This window comes from Coptis chinensis, chromosome 9 (genome assembly GCF_015680905.1).
Source record: "Coptis chinensis isolate HL-2020 chromosome 9, ASM1568090v1, whole genome shotgun sequence".
Taxonomy (NCBI): domain Eukaryota; kingdom Viridiplantae; phylum Streptophyta; class Magnoliopsida; order Ranunculales; family Ranunculaceae; genus Coptis; species Coptis chinensis.
In genome coordinates, this window is record NC_141464.1 from 72084471 (window position 1) to 72107934 (window position 23464).

The 23464-nt window shown below is 37.0% G+C and overlaps 2 protein-coding genes across 3 annotated transcripts; both read right to left on the minus strand.

The window, feature by feature from the left end:
* Nucleotides 1-736: 736 nt before the first annotated feature.
* LOC147477853 (glutamate receptor 3.4-like) lies at nucleotides 737-8779 on the minus strand. 2 transcript variants are annotated; one of them, XM_086582319.1, is made up of 7 exons: nucleotides 8638-8779; nucleotides 7824-8164; nucleotides 4871-6219; nucleotides 3990-4267; nucleotides 2704-2735; nucleotides 2159-2568; nucleotides 737-1551 (listed from the first exon to the last, which is right to left on the minus strand). In XM_086582319.1, exons 2-7 carry the CDS (start codon nucleotides 8107-8109, stop codon nucleotides 1105-1107), a joined length of 2802 nt encoding a protein of 933 aa, XP_086438445.1. In that variant the 5' UTR covers nucleotides 8110-8164; nucleotides 8638-8779; the 3' UTR covers nucleotides 737-1104. The 2 variants fall into 2 exon arrangements, with proteins under 2 accessions (XP_086438445.1, XP_086438444.1); XM_086582318.1 differs by having other exon boundaries at nucleotides 737-1554.
* Nucleotides 8780-9781: 1002 nt separating this feature from the next.
* Nucleotides 9782-15867, minus strand: GLR5 (glutamate receptor 5). Its single transcript, XM_086583598.1, has 6 exons — nucleotides 15304-15867; nucleotides 12363-13705; nucleotides 11580-11857; nucleotides 11303-11334; nucleotides 10788-11194; nucleotides 9782-10473 (listed from the first exon to the last, which is right to left on the minus strand). The coding sequence occupies exons 1-6, from the start codon at nucleotides 15557-15559 to the stop codon at nucleotides 10060-10062; spliced, it is 2730 nt and encodes a 909-aa protein (XP_086439724.1). The 5' UTR covers nucleotides 15560-15867; the 3' UTR covers nucleotides 9782-10059.
* Between the last annotated feature and the right edge of the window lie 7597 nt (nucleotides 15868-23464).

A 23464-nucleotide genomic window follows, 5' to 3' on the forward strand; every position in this document is an offset into this window, starting at 1 on the left:
GTGGTCAAAATTAAAGACAATGACGTAGTTGTCGTAATGAACATAAGTTTGAATGTACCTTCCAAGGTATAACTACTCCGTGTTCATGTGGTCCATATTAGAAGCGTACAAGAACAACCTTTTAGATTTTGCATTTTTGTAATCTTCCCCAAAAACGTATCAACCTTTTAGATTCGCATTTTTTTTTGTAGTCTTCAATCCTATCTATAAATAACAAATTTCTAAATTATTTTATTTTTCTGTAGTTTTAAAAGTCTAAAACTAATACTGTATAAAGTTTACACAGTAAAGTAATGTTTCGCACTTTCACACCCTGAATAGATTATTACCTGCTACTAGCTAACTGTTCCGTACTTCCGTGGCCTTTTTCAGTCACTTCTACTGCATTTTCTTCCATTTTTCTTCTTTCACACGACACTGATGATCTCCACATCACCAACTTGATCAGACTTGATTCCTAGAAATTGTTTCGTGTAGGGAGTGGTGTTGTGCGTGCACATATAGGCATATGTGATATTTAGGATTGAAGTTTCCTCAAAACGTACATCTCTCACCACATATGACTGTGAATCTGTGATATGGAATATGAACATAGTTAGAAGTCTCAAAAGTCTAATTAAACTCTGAACTGACAAAGAGACATGCATTTTTTAATTTCCTCGTAAACATATCGCCTTCTCTCACAAAAAATATAAAGTTTCAATTAAAAATCAACATACTATTGAGCACAAGTGCATGACCAACCTAAGGAAAATGTATAAGCATCCCATTCTTCTCAGACAGGAGTAAACGCATTCTCTACACATTGAGAAGCTTGTCTCTTTAAAGATTTCCATATACAGATTATGTTTCAAAAAATAATGGACTTCTGGGAAAGAATTTTCTAATGGGAAAGCTCTATTCTCTCAAAAAAGATAGTATGGTACAGACAGATATTGTACCTATTCGATCTACAAATAATGCGTATGGTACAGACAGATATGGCTCTGGCCAAGACTTGTCTAAATTTTCTTTGTAAGTTGTGTACTTGTATTAATACATTCTGTCTACTTATCTGACCTGGTGTTGTGTTATTAACTAATTCTGATCTAATTTCAAACTCTCTCAAGGAACAGAGCTGGATTGTCCATTTTCATGTTGTCTACTATCACTCGTCTTTTTCTTGAGCTTGTTCTTGATTTCATCTTCCTTCTTATCTACAAAGTCCATTAATCCCTTAAAGCTGGTTGCATGGCTTGTTCGGCGTGATGTTGATTCAACCCTTCCAATTTCAGCCTCCTCTTCACCATCAGAGCTATACCTACGAAACTGGCACAACACTCTATAGAAGAAAACAAGAAGAGCAATGAAGCATGCAAGACCGGATATCAGGAAGAGGCCCCAGAAGCTTTTCAGAGATAGTCTGCTTGAATCAACTTCGTCATTTGCTTGAGAGGAACACAGAGTACGAGACAACCATTTATCATGGATTTTCTGTAGATCACCGTTCTCTGAAAGTTGAAGGATCGCAGTTGACAGGTCCTCCGCAAGAGGAGCGTCCCTTTGAAAAGCCTGCTAGGATCAAATCAGTTGAAAAGCCTGAGTAACCATTGAAACACACAAACTAGGATGGCAATGAAAGAGAAAGCTAATATCACTAGATCACAAGATATCAAAAAATTATTAAATAGAATTGTGTATACTGAAAATACTGATATCAAAAGATTATAATATACTTGGTGCAATTTGGTTTTGTGATCCAGAGTAGTTTCCTTCATTTCTTTGTCATCATCATCAATTCAAAGGGAATGCACTTACTGCTCTCGTAATCCTCATCCACACATGTTGTCTTTTTCTATCAAGCATTGTGTACATGTTGAATTTTTTATAACTACAATATACATATTAGTATCTATTTATTTGAGCCTAGTGCCATTTGTTGTACTGAGGATCCTCCCTCTAATGATCATACTCTTAGGGAGGTATGCAACTCTTTGAAGTTTAATCAACAAGTAGGGGTCTGCCTTAACCCCATAACTTATTCAAAGAAAAATCTATTTACTTGAGGATCTTATATCAACAGTTATCACCTAACAATAGAAGAAAGACCAGAGAAATTTTGGTTCACCGTTTTGACAACATCAGCTTCTCTATGCATAAGAAAGGTATTAGTACTTACAAATCCCCATCCACTTTTTGTGAATTCTAGGCCCGCAGTTTTGAATTTGCACTTGGTGCTGGACATGAAGACCTCTATATATGGTAGCTCATCAACTAGGGCAGCAACCCCACCATTTTTAGAACCAAGCTGCAAGGCATTCACATAAGCATCATGATCTTTTAGGCTAACAATCCGGGACTCTGCAACGTTGAGCTCCTGAATCAGATAGTTCTTTGCAAATGAACCATCCTGAATTCCAATTCGTTCGTTACTTGAAATCAAGCTTTCAATCCCTTCAATACGTGTTGAGAGCTGCTGCACTGTGAGGATTGATGTCAAGCTAGCTGTGTAGCTAGAATTGATAATTAGTACTACAAAAAGCCATATGATCAGCACCAAACGCCCGAGAGTGCTCACAGTGTTCTCCCCTGCATCAAGTCCAATCAGTTCATGGGGCATGAGTTGGTCAGAATTTGGAGAAGCAGATAGAAAATCACCCTACAAAGGAAACTGATAACAGGCTAAAATAGGAGTGCACAGCAAATCGGGTCTTGTCTACTTACTGTGTGAAAAAAACATAGTTGAGAAACTAAACCTGCAAGATAAATTTTAAAGGTGAGTTAGATACAATTCAAAACTGAAAATACTTGCAGAGTTCCTCATGTATATCAGTGACAGAGGAAAACACCAAGAATCACTAATTAATACCCTTGAAAACTGAAAATACTTTCGGCGATCCTCATGTATATCGGTGACAGAGGAAAACGCCAAGAACCACAGATTAAGAGCCTATCAAGTCATGGAAAAAATGCTAAATACTGACTTAAAAAAATGACAAACTTTTATTCAACAAGAATCTAAACACCACCAAAAACTTTTATAGCAGATATAGCTCTACTGCTCTAATCACTGCTGAAGTGGCTTCAGTTCCGAAGCAACTCTAGCAACTAGCCCGTGTTGGAAGGCCTACACCACATGGGTTCGGAAACCATTTTGTGTTGGTGTGGCATTACTAGGAAGGTCACGTGTGTTCTAAAAGAACCACAGTGGATCATTATATACCAACCTGGTAAATTCTCCACAAACAAATGCTTCAAGCTGCTCAAAGTGCTACTATGCACTGGCTTTGGACATAAAGGAACCAGAGTATCTTCAAGGACGCAATTGCCAAACCTCATTAAGAGAGACTTTGAAACCGAAATGGATGTGGTTAAAACTAACTTCATGGACACCCTCCTCAAATACTATCTGTAAATATATTGGGGTTCACTACACCTCTTGTCCCTTGCACACCTACTGATGTAGTATGGAAACTACATAGAGTCATTAATGTTAGCAGGCGAATAATGCTTTACCGCGCAAAAAGAAAGGGGTAAGTAACTAGAGTGGATTATTGAGAATTCTCAAGACTCAACAATTCTTAAAAATAAAACCTCTATAAGTCACTAGTCGTTGCATAAGATCTGACAAACGGTAGAGGTTTCTGCACTAGAGTCAAGAGAACTAACCAGAAAACAGGTTTCATGCTACCAAAGGAAAGCTAAATTTGGTGCCGACTATTGTACCAAGACAGGATCTATGCTACCAGAGGAACAGAAGCAATGACGGAGTGAAAAAAGGAGATTTTTTTGAGAAGGGTAGAAAATCTCCTTCTCAGTGCTCACACATACCATATAGATTCATAGACTAAGTCGCATAAGAGGTAATGCTCATATAAAGCAGCATCTCATATGATTTTACTTCTCTTCTTGTTCTCTTGACTACTATTCCTTGAAACTAACTATTCTTTTTGCTTCTAATGAAATCATTTTTAAGCAAAATAATAATAATCATTTAATAAAAAACTAACCAGAAAACTGTAATTAGCTGTTGACTGGGTGGGCCACGAAATTCAGGGTTCAACCGATGCTCGAGAATCCAAACAACAGCTCCCACAAAGAGAAAGAAAGAACCTATCACGAGCCACATCTGTATGTTAAATGGCTTAAGGAAAGCCCAAGCACTTGATTTTACCTCTTTGACAGGAGCTACAACAACAAGGCCTGATCCAATGAAAGGTTGGGTGAAATCGACAATCCTTGTCCTATTTGTAACGATGGTTATGTCACCAACAGCTGCATCAAATTTCTGAAGGGAAGACAAGAAAATAAAAAAAGTTAATTAGAATACCTGCAAGAAATCAACTGAAGATTAAACAAGAGAATGAAATAATGCTCCGACACGACATTGCAAAACAAATAACACAGTCCTATCCAAACCGCTTGATTTCAGCTGTATTTCTGTTCATTCCGCCTATCCAAATCCAAAATCTTTGGGTGATGATGCCAAAGGTCTGGGACTCGAACCCCGCCAGCATCAAAGAGTTACTGATCTCATTTAAAACAGGCTTGCCAATCAAAAAAAAAAATCCAAAAATTGATAACCCAGTTCAATCTTAAGTTCGTAATCAACCAACTATAAGATTCCCATGTAATCTTTTGAAGTTGGCAAAAATATGTGCATATAGCTAGTCTATTAGTTGTGATCATCCAATCAACCTCACATAAGGCTTCAACAATCTCCTTGAAGAAGTAAAATTGCTAACACATTCATTCAGGTATCAAATAGCATTTTAATCCCAGTGCAAGTGTTTTAAGTTTCTGGTATGAAACATCCATTTAGTCCTCAGCTGTCCTAGATGCACATCAACTTTCACTAATTTAGAACTCAGATTATAAAGCAGAAACTCACATTTTCAGCAACCATGCCAACCAAGTTGTCGTAAATGGGGTTCCTCAAACCATCCCCATATAATATGTAAGTACGTGGAACTGCATATTGCAACAAAGCCACTGCAGCTTCGAACACTTCTATACAGAATCCTTTCACCCCTTCTGAACCACTTCCTTTGGCTACAAATTCTTTATAAGTAGTCCGGTTCGGAACCCCAATTCTCAAAGGCTTCCCACTGTTGGGAAATACCCACCCTCGTGGCTTTGCTGTAGTTTCACCAGGCCAAATTACACTTGACAATGTCTGACTACTGGAGGATGTGTTGGGAGGTTTCTTATATAAGATTTCAGGGGAAACGATTGAGAGACCAGAATAATTAGACCAATATCCAATCCTGCGGCTGCTCCCAGTACCAACAATGTTAAGAACGTCGTATGCTGGATGAATCAAATTCCTATCTGAATCAAACTGAATCTGGCCAGATAAACCTGTGAAGTTTGATGTTTTCAGTATCTGAAGTAACCTCTGACCTCCTTCAAAGAAACGCAAGGAGGCCAAGTGTAGGGTACTCCCTTTGCTGTCGTGCAACCTAGGATCATTCGTGAAAGAAATATTGTTTGCTTCATCCAAGAGGGTGTTAAGAGCACGAGCAACTAACCAAACAGAATCATAAGCATAGAACCCATAAGAATTCAAGCTCAAGCTAGTATTCCCATTCCGTTGTAAGTTCTTCCACTGAGACATAAATTTGTTTTTCATATTGGAATCTGCAGTGTGATGACGAAGGGCAATGACCCCTTGTAAGAGATTCATCGTGTCAGGATCCATTGGTTCCAAAGAATCTAGAACAGATGGTAGCCAATCTGTCGCAATCCATACATATCCACTGGTCATCATGTTAAGACCATTTGCAACAGAGAATATTGTTGGACCGGAGTCAGGATTCACGTGTACAACATAAACCCGAGATTCCATAAGATTTATATCAACGAGCAAATCATTTATTTCACTTCTTGAGCTTCCAGAAGCAAAAGCAGCCTTGTAAGATATTTTGGAACGTTTCTTTGCCAAGGCATCACCCAGCACCGATATGCCACTTCTTCCATAATCATCATCCACAAAGATGGCAATGACCTCTTTCCATCCATAATGTGCAACTAAATCAGCAATAGCATACATCTGGAAGTAGTCACTTTGTGTTGTCCGAAGGAAATATGAGTATTGCAGAGCAGAAAGAGTGGGGTCCGTTGCACCGAACGACAATAGTGGCACATGAAGTTCATTGACAACAAGGGAGATCACATGAGCAATGCCAGAGGATTGGGGGCCAATAATAGCAACCACATCTTTCTCCATCAGTTGTAAAGCTGTAACAGAAGGCAGCATATCATGTGCCCATTTGAGAGAACAATGAGAAATATGGCAATGACAAAAAGTATACATGCATACAAATGATATTTTTCAATTAGTATGTCATGTTATTTTGTTTGGGTTCATCACATTTGGTTATCTGCAAGGACGCTGGTTACCTGTACAGCGATCCATTTACCTACATTTTTAAATAGTAAAATATCCCCTAAAAAAGAACCAGCAAAAGTCTGCTTTCTTTGGGACGGGTACAATCTGCGAACCTAGTTGGTATATACTTCTTTCAGCTCGTTTAGCTCAATACTGTAAAAGGGTTTTATTCAGGTCAGATCTCACAGCAATCCCACTGTAAACATTAAAAATGTTTTTTGCCCCAACACAATGTATCATATATGAATCTTTATTTCAATTATATGACATCAGAATTCAGAAATCAAACTCATCCTATAACCTAATTTGCAGATGTAAGGAAAAGAGCTATAGTTACTAAGACATAAGAAACATCAGCAGATAACAAGAATGTGTTAGGAATATACAACTTAATTGTACTTACTCTTTACCAATTACCAAACTATACAAACTTTTTGTCTTGTAAGTGTCTTGTACTTCTTAATTAAATCCGAGCCTAGTGTAGATACACTATGTCTTTAAGACAGATTTTCCCCCTCACGGTGCTTGAAGGTTGATGGGAATTGTCTCCCAAGATAGAACCGATTTCTTTCTATAGAAAACTAGCACTTCAATTCTATAGAATCAGCGAACACAACATAGTATTTGACTAAGAACAGGGGGAGAAGAGAAAGATCAGAACTCTGTGTGATCTGGTGTGTCTTTCTCTCCAAATTCATCCACTGTTTATAGGTGAATGGTGCCTCTTCGAAACAACACAGTGACTCTTGGGAAAAAGTAAGCAACTATTTGAAAAGTCACATATTTCAAAAAGACACTATTTTGGCATAAAGCACTGTTTCGAACTAGTGCCTATTTCGAAATGTCACACCTTTTCGGCATGATGCACTGTTTCGAACCAATGCACATTTCGAAAAGTCGCACCTTTTCGGCATAATACACTGTTTCGAACCAGTGCATATTTCGAAAGGTCGCACCTTTTCGACATAATGCACTATTTCGAACCAGTGCATCCTTTTGAAAAGGTTTTTCTCATTTTACATACTGTTTAAAGAGAAACCCATTTCAACTCAAGTGGAGTAACTTGGGAGACAAATTACTCATTCATATCTCAATGCATTTGTGCAAAGCAAATCAATTTTTCTAACAGAATGTTGATTCGATATCTTTCAAATCCAAAAATGATACTGTGAAGGACTAAAAAAAATCAATATAGAGTAATTGGAGGTACAAGATTTTGCAGAGACTTCCTTTTTCCTTTTGGTTGGATGGTATACTGCTGAATAGTCGAATACCAACAAAAGAAAGAAATAAAAGTGGATACGATCCTAATTATAAAACAAAGATACCATAGATTGGGCACAAAAATGTGATTATTTTGCCCTAACATGACAGGATTGCAAGAGAATTGAAACAATGAATTCAACGAGAAAAATGATGCTCGGTATATCATGATGTGAGTTTTACACCTTACCTTCTACTGTTCCAACAAATCCACTGCAATTCGTATCCTGCATCAAAACATTCAGTCGCGTACCAGCGAGAATGTTAGGGTCCGAATTCACGTCATCAACAGCAACTCTTATTGCTGGCATTGCAACTCTTCCAATGGTCGAATTAAAAGTAAATAGAGCTCCCACATTAACACTACTAGGTCTTGATGCTGTACCATTTCTAGTCTGACCATTTACTTCCAGCCGACTCAACAAGCATAACAGCAGCAGAAGAAATGGTCTCACCATGAATACACTGGCGGGCATGATCACCAGAAACAGAGCCAAAACTCAAATGTGATGTCCTTAATCACTTGAGCAGCTGAATTCAAGCAAAGTCAGTAACCGACACGACAAAGGAGAACAACAATCCCAATCATTGGATGAATGAATAAAGTTCTAACTAGAACACATGAAAGAGAAGAAACCAACACTTTTAAACAAGTGAACTACACAACCACAAGTTGTAAGCTTTGGCAAGAAACATCGAGAAGATTACTAGACAAGATTTTGATGAAGTGGCACACAAACGTGCTATTTTAGGTAAGTATTCACATAACAATAACAAGGGTGCTAGAATTTTCCAACCCAAATTCAGCACTTTAAAAAAGCAAGCCGAAGAATAAACTGTCAACAAGGACTGCAGTCTGTAGAGTGCAGACACAAATTTGATATAATATATTTATTATTTTCAATTTACAGTAAACATGTATAAAATGAGTTACAAGAAACCACAATCCACATGCAAGAAACTGAATAAATTATATAAAAAAAAATATGGGACTGAAAGATTACCTGAGCCCCACTTGTGGATAAGCCCTTGGAGAGTTGAGATAAAGCACACCTCCCCTTTTCCTTAAGTAGACAATTAAACAACACATGATGGGCTTCCAGACAACCAACATAAACACAAAAGAACAGTTTCCACCAAGTCTTGTAGACCAGGCAAAGAATCACTATTAACTTTCCATGTGCTCCAACACAGTGAACAGTGAAAAGTTTAACACATAGTGAAAGCGATGCTTGTAAAATGTAAACTACTAGACTTTGTAGTCATGCATTTCTCTTTCCACAAAATGTCATCAGTCATAAAGCAATCAAATCTTAACAAAGCCAAGAACCCAATATTTTAACCATAATTCCTAGTATATTTTGGTTGGTCTGATATAACAGTTGTGACTATAGTTTATCTAGTTTTATTCAGTTGTAACTTTTAACATGTTATTTTTTCTGTGCTTGACCAGAAGTTTTTCATGTAGAAAGTGTCATACTCATACATTGGAAATCAATGTGGCAGTTCATGAACTATAAGAGTACAACAACAGATGTTCTATATTCTATATACCAACTTGGCAAGTGACAATCCCATCAAAGAAAGATGTATGGGTTTTTTTCTACAATGTGAATGTGGTGACCAATGCTCGCTCATGAAACACGTTGAGAATCAGAGCGTTCATGGTCCAACTGGTCTAGCTATCTTTATCAACTTAAATTGTACGCTTCAGAAATATAGACACATTTGATCACGTGACATGACCCCAGATTCTTAACCATATATATATATATCGATTTAGACTGCTTTGGACTATTGGCGATTCCTGGAGAAAAGAGGCACATGATTCAATTAGTGATGGGCACTTACTGCACTAACCCACAAAGATCGTTATTGTATGTGATAATAATACAGACGCACTGTCGTAGCCATCAACAGTAAATTTGTATATATTTTCATTTAATAATACTGGTCATTGTGGTTTGTAGATATATAAAAATTCACTGAGTCAATCTTGTCTGTAGTCTCTAGTAGTCAAAATGAGCCAAAAGCTATTAATAATATCAATTAACCACTTGAGGAGTCAGAGGTCAAAGACTCACAGAGATTAAGCAAGTAGATAGAGTAATACATGTACAAGCAAGTATTCAGTTTCATGTCTTTGAATGGTTATGAAAGTAAGGTGGGTGATATATAACATCAACTCCTCAAGATAAAGAAAATTATTACAATGAGAGAGAAAACCTTGAAAGTCCGGCCTGTACATGTATTATAGAGATCAGCTAGACAAATATTTACAGGCTTCTTATATAACAGTTATAAATCATACATGTTCACTATGGATAAACTGGCTTCTACTACAATTTCCTGAGGACAAAATTTTATAGCACCAAATTAAAATATGGGCTGGTCCTTTGGAAACGTGTGAAATCATAGTGCAAAAGTTAGTTCACTTGCTCTTGAGCACTGTCAGATTGCTTGAACATTCTCTTTACAGCTTCTTCCTTCTCATCAATGAAATCAAAGAAGTTGTAACAAACCTGAGAACAACTAATGTTTGTTTCAGAGGATGGACTAGGGTACAGGTTTCTCTGTTTCTTTTTATATCGAACAAATTGGCGCAGTGTCCGTAGAAGAAACACTAGAAAGGCTGTGAGTGTTACCACTGCACACAAGAGAAAGAGACCCCAGAAGCTACTTAAATGGAGTTGCTTAGGGTTAGAGTGGTGTGTTCTTTCTGCAGCACAACCTGACTTGCAAAACCAGTCCTTACGAATCTTCTCGAGCTCTCCAGTCTCAACAAGTTTCAGGATTGCCGTAGAGAAGTCCAGAGTTAGGGGAGAGCTTCTCTTGAAAGCCTAACATATAGAGGAAAAAAAATACTTCATGATTAAACAACCCTATGCTATCTAAAGAATCAAATTACAATCAATTGTTTATAATCAGTCAGGTGGATTTTTCAAAAATAGGATTTCTTGAAATGAAGTCAAGAATAACCATTTTATGCCATTGGCTGCTTGATGAAAGAGTTAGGGCATTAAATGATATTAATTACAACTGCAACAATCACTTCATTCTTATGGAGGCATAGAGGTCTTTGATATACGATTATCAATAAATTAAAATGCATAAATGCAGTGATTTTCACAATTCAGTTGGATGTTTTACTTACAAATCCCCATCCGCTCTTCGTGAACATCTGCCCAACCATGCCAAATTCAGTATACTTCGATAAGAACAACTCTATGTATGGAAGCTCATCCACAACTGCTGCAACGCCACCATTATTAGGTCCTCGCTGCAATGCCTTTGCATACTCTCCTATGTTACTGAGAGAGACTATTCTTGATGAATGGATGTTCAGGCTTTCGGTTAAATAGCCCTTAACAAATGACCCATTTTGACACCCAATAGGCTGGTTGCTTGCAATTAAGCTATCTATCCCTGTGATTGGTGATGAAAGCTGCTCAACTGTAAGGATTGAAGTCAAACTTGCTGTGTAGCTAGAAGTGACCACCATCAAAAGGAAAAGCCAGACCATCATCACCATCCTTCCGAGTGTGCTCACAGTATCTTCTTCTGTTAGTCATTTAATAAACAGGAAAGATGATTAGCCTCAATATACAAAACTTAAAATTTGCTGAGCAAAACATATCGTCAGTGTATAAAATCTATAGTTTTCCTTACGATTTGTCTTGAAAAGTGTGGAAAAGCTAAACCTGCAAGAGGAGATTATGACAGGTGAGTATGGAGAGTGATCTAGAGCACAGACGCACACACATAAATTACATGCACAAGGAACTTATCCACACACATAATACAGAAAGACACAAGATATCACAAACAAGAAATAAATACCGCAAACATAAAAAGAAAAAAAAAATTGACTAAAGAGCTAAACATATAGAGAAGATAATGATGTCATGGAGTACCAAATGCTGTTTCATACATCAGTTAGACTTACAGAAACATGGTTACGATCTGTCGCCTTGGTGGGCCTCGGAAGTCATCATTGATCCGATGCTCGAGTATCCAGATAACCACTCCAATCACGATAAAAAATGCTCCAGTTACGCACCACATTTCCACTGTAAATGGCTTGAGGAATGCCCAAGCAATTGACTTTCTATCTTTCAAGGGAATCACTATAACAAGGCCATTTGCGGCATAAGGCTGAGTAAAATCAGCAACCCTTGTCCTGCTTGTCACGATGGTAATGTCCCCGACAGCAGCATCAAAATCCTGTCATAACATTAATTAACAGGAAATGAAACAAGTACTGACAAGAAGAATATCTGCATTATAAGACAAGCAATCTGACACAGCAGTGCACTTGATACTAATGAAACATCAGTTACAAGCCCTCATTTCCTAATAAATTATCTAATTAGATGATCTTAGAAAAATATGATTTAGTCTTGTATCTAAATCAGTTTCCATTATTGCAAGGCCCTTTAGGAGAATGCAGTACAGTATAAGATTTTTTTTATTTTTTATTTTTTCTTTATATTTTTATTTCGATATAATAGTACAATATAAGACTTAAGTAGGTTGTAAAACAGTATTTCAGTTTTCATGATATAGTACATCCAATTATATCAATCAATTATTCTACAGGAACTCTTCTTTGGAGAACCTTTTCCACTGGTGACTCCAAACCCTTGAGTGGGTTCATAGTATCATAATTAGTATATTACACCTTCTCTGCTATAAGTTAAGGTAACTATCTGTAAAGTAATATACTTACATCTTCTGCAACCATCCTCACAAGATCATTGAAATTGGGATCGGATCGGCCATCTCCAAATGCCACGAATTTATGTGGAACATCATACGGGATAAATTTCAATGCTGCATTGAAAACATCAATACAGTATCCTTGGACTTTATGAGAATCAGGTGATTCCGTTACAAACTCAGTGAAACTAATCCTGTTTGGAAATCCAATTTTCAAAGGCCTCTCATTGGTTGCAATCACCCAGCCACGCGGCTTGTTTATCTCCCCACCAGGCCATGTTGCTTTGCTGAGTCCCTGGTTCAAACTAAGATCACTAGGACGCATCCCTTTCAACTTTTCAGGGGGTACAATTGAAAGATCTGAATCATTAGACCAATAACCAATTTTACGAATCCCCTTCTGGTCTACATTAATGACTTCATAACCACTCCCCATGAGGTTTCTGTCCGAATCAAATCCAATTCTACCTGTTAAACCTGTGAAATTTGTCTTCTGTAACTTTTCAAGCAGAAGTTTCCCACCATCAAAGGTTTTTAACTTTTCCAGCTGCAGTGTTGATTTTTTCGTATTATGCAAGTTTTCATTCGTAGAGAACGTGATATTTCCGTGATTTTTTAAGTGTTCGTCGATGCCATGCGCAACTGCCCACACTGTATCATAAGCATAAAGCCCATAGTTGTTCAAGCCAAATGTTACTAATCCTTTCTGGCGCAATTCTCTCCACCGCAAATGAAATGCTTTCTTCTGGTTAGACTGTGGCATGTACTGGCGAAGCCCAACAACTCCTTGCAGAATATTAAGGGTTGTGCGGTTACTAGGTTGTGATGAATCTAGGGTAACAGAAAGCCAATCTGTTGCCAGCCATACAAAACCGCTGGTCATCATTCGAAGTTGGTGTGCAATAGAGAGGATTGCAAGGCCGGAGTCAGGAGCCGCATGAACAACATAAACACGAGACCCTATCAATTTGGACTCCTCCAGCATATTAGCAATGTCGCTTCGATTGGCTCTGGTTGGTAAACCTAACCTATGCAAGACTCCCATTCTTTTGGCAAGTTCATCATCCAAAGAAGTTATTCCGTTCCTACCATAATCATCATCCACAAAGAGGGCTATGACCTCGTGCCACCCATAATAGTCAATGATATCAGCTACAGCAACCATCTGGTACGAATCGCTTAGTGTGGTCCGCAGAAAGAAAGGGAACTGAAGAGCAGATAGAGTTGGATCTGTGGCAGCAAATGAGACAAGAGGCACTTGAAGTCCATTGGCTATGAAAGAGATCATATGGGCGATTGAAGAAGATTGTGGACCAATTATCGCAACCACGTCTCCCTCAAGTACATGAAAAGCTGTATGTGAAATAAAATAAAAATCAAGAGAATGTCTTCCACAGGTAGAATGACGTCTGCAATTTCAGACCATGAATATTGTATATTTACAGAAGTTGGTGATCAACAGACTGTGCATTACAAACAAGGCTAGCTGTAATATTACCTCTAATTCTCTAATAAATAAAGAGAAGACATGTCCTATGACTACAATATCTAGCGTGACGACTGCACCCTCTCCAACATTCGCCCATAAACTCTTATAGATGACCAAACACTAAACAAGCCGCATGCTAAGCAGGGTGAAGGATAAAAACACCTTTTTTTAATCAGTAATGTGAAATTCATTGACATAACCGGAGTAAAAAGCAACCTAGAGAGGGACTGTATAGGCTCCCAGGCACTTAGGGTAGCATGACAACCAAAACAACAAAATAGCTTTGCATGAAGATTGTAGAAAAATGTTATCCCTATTAAAAACAAAATCTTCACAATCAGCTACAATCAAATTTCATCACAATAATTAAGATTTCAAAAGTAGCTTAACCACTCATGACATGGAACTTCATAAATCAGATATCTTCTTCCATTTCTAGATGTCATATTAATTGTATGGCTGTCTATAAAACTGAAAGGTTTGTGTCACACAGTTGAGATGTCATATTATCATCTCAACTGTTTTATAATTCCATTTTTTTGTTTCCTCTTTCATGTCAATTTTCCATACTCCAACAAAATTCAGTGTTGGTGTGAAAAACTCACAAGTGATTACACGTGCTAGATATGATTTTTAGATATTTGTTTGGTGTGAAATTTTGAAGTGAAGTCAACGTTTTAGGTTCTGCATGCACATCCTGCTGAAGAGAGGCTAAATGTATCCTACACATGAGTTATCATTCTTTCAAAGGCGCTTCAAAGCTTCAACATAGGGTGGCGCTTAGTTCCAGAACCTCTCTTCGGTGCTCCTCCGCCTCCCGACTCTAATTAGACGGAACTCTCCTCCCATGTTTGAGAATTTTTTTATGGAATCGGTACTTTAAGAGAAGTTCTAGAATAACAAGCATCATCTTACTGAAATACCAAAATACAAAATTCATGCATTCGATAAAGCTTTACTTGTGAGTTTTACTGAGGATGTGACAAAGGTATGGGGATTGAGGGATATCTATAGTTCTATTGAACCGAAACGCACAAGTTACATAAAACTAAGTTACTAATATAGTTGATGGCTCATGACCAAAGGAACTAGGGCAATTTGTTTCAGTAACTTCTGATAAAATGAGAAGAAAACTACACCATCTTCTTAAGATGGTCTCCTCAAATGTCTTATTCCTCTTATACAATCGGACGTCAGGGAAACAAGTTAAATAGCTGGAAACATTTACTACTCAAATTCATAAACATGAACTCAAGAGTCAAGAGAGGTCAAGATATCTTTACACACTCAAACACGCTCATCAAACAATTATCATCTATACAAGCGAATTCCAGTAAATAAAGCAAGGCACAATTGTCTAAAAGGATATCACCCAACTAAATATAAAAATGACAAATTCCACAACATGAAAGAAGAGGAAATGCCCACTATCTACATATATACAAGAAAGATGTAATAGTACCTCCAATTGCACCCATGAAAACGTTGCATTCCGCATCCGCCATAATAAAATTCAATTTGACCCCTCTAAGAATGCTTTGATCCGCATTAATGTCATCAGCTGCAGCTTGGATAGCTACCTTTGCAACTCTACCAATAACCGAGTTATAAGTAAACACTGCACCAATGTTCACAACCATAGGCCTTTGGCAGTAAACAAAGTGACTCATAATTACCCATGTCAATATGAAGAGTGGTGTTATGATGCCATTTCCCATGGTTACAACTTCAAGCAAATTAACAATGGAATAACATGAGATAAGGTGGGAAAATGAGTAATGGAACTTATTAAGTAACAACTGTTGCCTTACATTTAAAGGGTTGAATTATCTAGAAGTACTGCAAGTACAAAATTTGAACCACATTATATAAGAACCCATATAAAAGGAGACTTGACTGACCCCAAAGTAGTTAAAAATCAATACTTGAGAAGAAATCTCAAATACTAATTGTAGAAAAGATGAAGCTGACACCTGTAGAGGTGAATTAACAACAAGAAACAAGAAAAAAGGGTACTCTTTAACTCAAAGACTTTTCTTCTTCTTCTGTCCATTTTAGAAAACTATAATTATATGCCTTTACAAGTGGGGTGTGAATAAATGCAAGAATATTGTTACTTGTTTGGCATCTTTATTTCCATGAAAACACATTGTATACTATTCATGATGGAAGCATTTTATAAATGGATTCTTGTGTAGAAAATGTGAAGCTGAAACATTCTAGTGTGAGAACAACTGAACAGGAACAGTTTTTAGTTGTTTTCATCTTTTGGATTAGTGCATGCATTTTCCTAGACAAAGAGAACCCTGATGACATGTTTGAAAGAGAAAGGTGGAAAGCTAGGCAGTGACCCAAATTGAATCCAGCTTCCATACGACCCTTTTACTTGAGAGTGTTTAAGACTCCATGACCACCATGCCTACACACTCACAATTTCACGTGGCATGCTATACAAGTATATATTAGTATACTGCTAAGCAGTGGGGGTGAGCGGAGTGGGAGAGGAAAATGGAGGAGTGGAGATGGAGAAGGAAGAGTAGAGATTTAGAGTGTTGGAGAGGGAGAGAAAAAGGGAGAGTGAGAGAGACGAAGAGAAAAAACAGAAAGGAAGAGATGAGGATAGACAGACAGAAAGTTGGTTTCTGTCCGCATAACCCCCTTCTCCCAAAATGTTCGTTCCGCTCACGGATTATTGTAGATTTGTGGTTGACATTTCAATGTAAAATATATTAATGTTTGATACCGGTTTCTCTATAACCGGGTACAGATCCCTGTACCCCACACACACATCTCGTATCTCAGCGCACACACACAAATATCAGGCGCACACATACATCTCAAATTCAGATCAACGGTGAGATAACACAATTATAGAAATGATCTCTGTATCGGTTGTAGAGATCTCGAGTCCTTAATGTTTTATGGGACAAAATAAAATGCAATCTGCAAGCGATATTGTCATCAACCCGGTGTCTGGATTTCACTAGTAAAACCAGGTAAAAAAAAAAAAAAATGTAAAAAAAACATTATTATTACAAATTTGTCATTGAACTAAAAATCCAATTTGTACTCTTCAATTAATTCAAAATCCTAAATCCTATTATCATTATTACAAATTTGTCATTGAACTAAAAATCATATTTTGTATTGGACACTCTTCCAATTAATTCAAAGTGATCTATTGCTAATATCCTATTATCATTTTATACACACCATGTTTTCGCTAAAAGATAGATAAATCAGGTCTAAAACATCCGGGGTTCATTTACCCAAAAAAGTTACCACAGTAAAAAATAAAAAGTTTATTATCCTCAGTTTTTTTTATGTACCGAAAAACTATTTTTTTTATCCAAATTTATTTTTTCAAAAAGTCTTCTTTTTAAGAATAAATAAATAGGATCAAACATAAAGTTTAAAAGAAAATTGGAATATTTGATAGTTCAAAAAGAAAATTGGAATATTTGATGCCACGTATATGAGAATTCTCATCAAAAATATTCGATATAATATTTTAATTATTTGAGTCGTCAATCTCACTGTATTGCTTTCTTGCTCGGAGTAGGATGTACTAGAACGTACTAGAACAACGGTCCCGGCCTACACTGATCATACGCATTGCACATTACCATAACAGTGAGGGCCCTATGGGGCTATTTCTTCGATCATGTTCCTAACAAAAAGACACGAGTGAGAAGCCCGGTTAGCAATTCGAATTTTCACGAATAATTTCGAATCGAATTTTTGATGGGCAAAACATATAATACTTCCGAATGTTTGAAAGATTGTAATAATTCGCGATTTTTTGCCTTAAACGAATAATATATGAATTTTTGCCTAATTTTTGAAAAAAAAAAAAAATAAATAAAGAAAAATTCGATTGTATTTTTATTATTTTTTATGTACTTTATGTCCTCACTATTATTTTAAGTCCCTCACTCTTACATTTTTAGTAATAAATTAATTCAAAATTTTTGTTTTTATACTTTTTGGACAATATTTAAATTGTCATGTCATGGTGTGTGTGTAGTTTGAAATTTGAACAATAATTTCAATCCAAGAACAAATAAATGAAGATATCTATGTAGACCATTCAATTGGTTTCAATGTTTTTGTAGATAAATTATTTAGATATATTTGTTATGTTGTAAAGAATGACAACTATTATTAATATTTACTAATATAATATCACGAATTTTTTACTTATGAATTTTTACAATCAAACGTTTAAAACGCGTATTAATTAAACACCGCATAATTGCCGTATTGCGAATTTTTAACCGAATACTTGACCGTACCGTTTTTTTAAATCAGCAAATAATTCACAAATTATTTTCGTACCGAATTTTTGTCGTATCCCGAATTGCTAACAAGGGTGATAAGTGAAACAAAAGACTTACTTATCTTTATCTTTACTTTATCTTTACTTTATAAAGAAAACTCCCCAAGCAACAGTATTTTTTGGGTCGACTGGATTTTTTTGTTTTCCAAACACTAATATTTTCTATTTACAAGACTATAATCTAATTTTATTTGTAATTTATTATATTTAATAATGGTACTTTACAAAGAAAACTCCCCAAGCAACAATGTTTTTTTGGCTTGACTGGATTTTTTGTTTTCCAAATTTGTCCTCACTAATATTTTCTATTTACAAGACTATAATCTGATTTTATTTGTAATTTATTATATTTGATAAGGGTAAATGTGTAAATATAATATTCAACTCTAATGGGATTAGTCAACAATTGCGGCTGGACTTCTATTAGAATTTAATGGGCTTTTTGCTATTGGGCTTCAATTGCAATTTGGTTGGGCTTATTTTGAGTGGGCTTCGATTGCAATTTTTTTTAAAATCAACCTCACCATATGGACTGGCCTTTTGTTAGGCTTGCTTTTGTGGCTTGATTAATTGGACATCTCTCAATTCCACGCTCATAGAGTGTGCCCAAAATGCTAGTATATGAGAAAAGAGGCATCAGTCCTCTAGTAGCTGATCCTGGGTCTACGAGTCTAAAGCTATGCCAATCTTGGGATTTGAGTAATAGAGTGAGTTTCTGCTTTCGATTCTAGAAGCCGAACCAAAGGGGACGTTATGTCTAACTTTGCATAAGTTAGAGCATTTTTAGGAGAGACACTACTCTAGCATCAAACACCAGATTTTCATTTTCAGGAGAGACACCTTTTGATAAAAACACCAAATCGGCCAAAATTTGGTGTTTACTTTGGTGCTTTATCAAATCTCTCTCGCGATTTTTAAAAAACCACGGTGTTTCGAACACCACATGGGGCTTGGGCCAAAGTGTGGCCTTCAATGACTCGATTTTGCAAAAACCACGCGGTGTTTACACGGGGTTAAAAGATAATAGCACGGGGTGTGCGACACACCACGCGGTTTCTGGAAAACCGCGTGAACTTGGGCTTCTGTGGTGGGTGACTTTGGCGCAGTTTTGCGAAAGCAGCGTGGACTATATGGCGCAATTTATCTAAAACCACGGCATTTGATGTCAACTTTTTTATATCGCTCTTGAAATTGGTTGGTGTAAGTTTGGTTTGGTTAAAAAATTTGGTGTTTTTTTGGTATCGGTCCTAAGAGCATCTTTAGGAGTGATATCAACCTAGCACCAAACACCAAATTTCCAACAATTTGGTGTTTGTTGTTTTTTCAACTTCAGGAGAGCTACATGTTGATGAAAGCACCAAAAAAACACCAAACCAAACACCAAATCGGCCAATATTTGGTTCCAGGTTTGATGCTGTATCAAATCATTCAATCGGTTTTCCCAACACCGCGTGGGCTTGGGCTGCTAAATGGGTTTCTATGGCGCGGTTTTGGCAAAACCGCGTGGGCTTGGGCTTCTATGGGCACGGTGTTGGCAAAATCGTGTGCGCTCAATTACAACAACGGGCAAAAAACGGCTATATCTTTCTAACCCTATAAATTGAAACACTCACCCCATAGTTTTACACTCACTTCTTTTCTCTACTCTCTAATCTTTACTCTCTACTCTTAAAACAACAATGAGTCAAAACCAAAATCAAAATCTAGAGGGGCTTCATGAATACAAGAAGAAGATATTGCTCTCACCAATAGTTGCCTACAAGTTAGTCAAGATGGTGTAGTAGGAAATGAGCAAAAGTTGAACGATTTTTGGGCTAGAATTCTAAATGCATTTCATGCAAATTTAGGAAGAATGACCGAACGCAACTTGACGGGTATGAAACATTGTTGGACTCTCATTCAAGCTAATATCAACAAGTTTCATGCTATTATTTCTAAGATTCAAGCATCTCCTCCAAGTGGTTATAATGACAATATGATTGTAAGTATTTACTATTTATTTGTTATTTTGATTCACAAATACATTTTTCAATTCTAATTTAGTTTTTGCTTAATTGGTAGGTTGAAAAAGCAATAAGTGCATATGTGATGCATAATGGGGTTTGGAAGTAGATGCAATGCTATAATATGGTGAAAGACTCACCCAAATGGAAGAGGCTACAGTTGAAATCGAAATGATTTGCATCCCACCAAAAAGTCAAAGTCAAACAGTGGGGAAGGAGGTTCATCAATTCCAATATCAACTGCGACAACTCAACCAATGGATTATAATCCACACCAAGTTTATGAGCTTGAAGATAGGCCTCTTGAAAAGAAAGAAGACAAGAAAAGAAAGCAAAAAGAGAAAGAAGAAGGTGATTCTAAAGTGGAGGAATCCGCTAAGAAACTTGATGATTTTCTGGTGGAACTTTCTAAAACCACCAAAGAAGGCTATGAATTGGAAGCTCGATCAAAGACAGTTGAAGAAAGATGAGATGGAATTCGAAAAACTTCAATTGAAGAAAAGTTCGATGGATTGGAAGCTCCAAATCTAAAAAGAAAAACTTCAATTGAAGAAAGATGCGCTCCGAGTTCGAGAAGATACGTTTGAACAAAGTGGCGTTGATCTTCAGATGTACCTTCTCTACTTGGTATTTCCAAATCAGGAATATACTGCGGGATATCCGTTTCGCGTTCATCTTCCACAATCATATTGTGTAAAATTATGCAAGCCCTCATAACAGTAGCCATGTTCTCCAAATACCATAACCTGCACGGATTCGCTAAAATAGCCCAACGCGATTGTAATTTACCAAACGCCCGCTCTATGTCTTTTCTAGCAGCTTCTTGCTTCTTTGCAAAATGTTTGTCTTGTACAATAGTCGGTTTAACAATCGTTTGAATCAAGGTGGCATAATTAGGATAAATACCGTCAGCCAAATAATAACCCATATCATAATGATGGTCATTCACAGTGTAGTTACAAGGAATAGCTTCATCATTGACTATATCATCAAATATTGGTGAGCGGTCAAGCACATTAAGATCATTGTGAGAACCCACCATTCCAAAAAAAGCATGCCAAATACATGCGTCACGATCGGCAACTGCCTCCAAAATCATTGTTGGTTTATGCTTAGAGCCAGTGTGAGACCCTTGCCATGCGGATGGGCAATTCTTCCATTGCCAGTGTATGCAATCAATGCTTCCTATGCCATCCACGTTCCTCAGACTCTTTAAGTAAACGTTAAATATCTGCAGCATTTGGTTTGCGCAAGTATTCACCTCCAAAAATTATAATAATTCCATCATAGAAATAGCGTATGCATCAATGTTTTGAAAACCAAACCGGTAATCGAACCGATTTTTTGTTAAAATGGTTCAACCAGGTTCAACCATGGTTTGACTCGGTCGGACCGATTGATGTTTATTTAGCAAATTTTTTAATAATTATAATAATAAAATGAATAAATACATGTTTTAATTCAATATTAATTGGTATTATATATCAAAATAAATTTCTTATACAAGAAATACATAGTAGTATGTTGGTTTGGAGTTTGGATTATCTTGTTTAGGTGTTAGGTTCAACTCCCCACATTATCAATTTTACAAAAAAAAAAAAAAAAATTATTTAAGGGTGATCTGGTTTAGAACTGAACCGGTTCAACCGGTTCGCCAGTTCAACGACGGTTTAAGCTTAGACCGAGGGTCCAACCATAAACTCAAGTTTTAACTGAATCGAACCGAAAATTTACCGGTTCCGGTCGGACCCCGGTTCAACCACCGGTCCGGTCCGGTTTTCTAAACACTGGTATGCATTCATGAACAGTTGGCTCAGCAAGATGTAACATATCATCTACTAGATCAGCTGCAGTCCCATAAGCAAGCATTCGTATAGCAACAATTACTTTTATTTTTGGGTTAATCCCAAACTTATCCGCATAATTAACTTTTTGTTGAAAATATGGTACATTATGATTAAGATGATTGAAAATACGAGTAAATAATGACTGACCCATACGAAATCGGCGTCGAAAGTCGTGGTCACGAAATATAGGATTTGCGCTGAAGTAGTTAGCATTTACACGAGCCAGTGTTGCATAGTACTGATGATTCTTACATTTTATTCCTTTCTTCGAACCACCATGCGGTCTATAAGAAGACTCCGCTTCTTGCTAACGCAATAAACTCAGATGATGTTGAACCAAAGGTAGAGCAATAGCCACTAATTTATGAGTTTTAACTACAGTGTTATCATTTGAAAGGTCGAGCTCGAACTCGAGCTCGATGAAGAATCATAAGAAGATGAATAATATAATCCATTGAAAAATCGTCAAGAGTTTTGGTAATGTTTTTTTTTTTTGGTTCAAGGAGATAAGTTTAGATGGGAGTGAACATGAAAAATGAAGAAAACATCGCATGACCAAGAGGGTTAAATGGATATAGCACGTGGTTTCTGGAAAACCGCGCGGTTTTCTGAAAATCGTGTGGGCTTGGGCCTGTCAGTTGAGCTTTAGTGGCGCGATTTTGGGAAAACCGCGTGGGCTATATGGCGCGGTTTTGCCAAAACCGCGTAGTTGCTTGGTGAAAATTTGATGTTGCTCCTAAAGTTGCTTGGTGTTTTTTTGGTTTGGTGTTTTTTTTTGTTCAAAATTTTGGTGTTTTTTTGGTAGCTCTCCTAAAGATGCTCTTATAACACTACTATCAATTGATAACTAAAAGATTCCATGCAACCAAGCCCTGATCTTATAAGCTGTCGATAGGCCACGGAAATCCGATACAGGTAGGAAGTTAGCTAAAATGCCCGAAACTTTGATAGGTGATTTCAATTCAATAGGACTGAATTTAAATGTGAACGGTGGATGGAGGAGACGAAGAGTGGAAAATTGTAGGTAACTGGTTTCTAGGTTTGTTTTCTGGTCAGTCGGGCTATTTTTGGTGGGGGTGTATAGACTCTAAGTTGTGCCCAACGTAAGTACAAACTCCAAATTGGGTCAAGGTCTGCCCAACACAATCTGGGGTATGCCAATAATAGAACCCAAAAAAGTTGGGCCTTTTAATGCATTTCTAGGTAGTGGTAGTATCACCTATATGTTTGAGGCCATAATTTGAGATAAGTATCCGTAAAATTTGACCAACTCTAGGTGGAGGCAAATAACAGTCGCAAATTTGGAATAAGGTTACCTTGTGCGACATTGATACTGTTGCCCCAGGTTGGAAAAAAAAAACCCCCATGCGACATTCCCACTATCACGCCAAATTGAAAAAAAAAAAAAAAAAAAACTCACGCGACATTGTCACT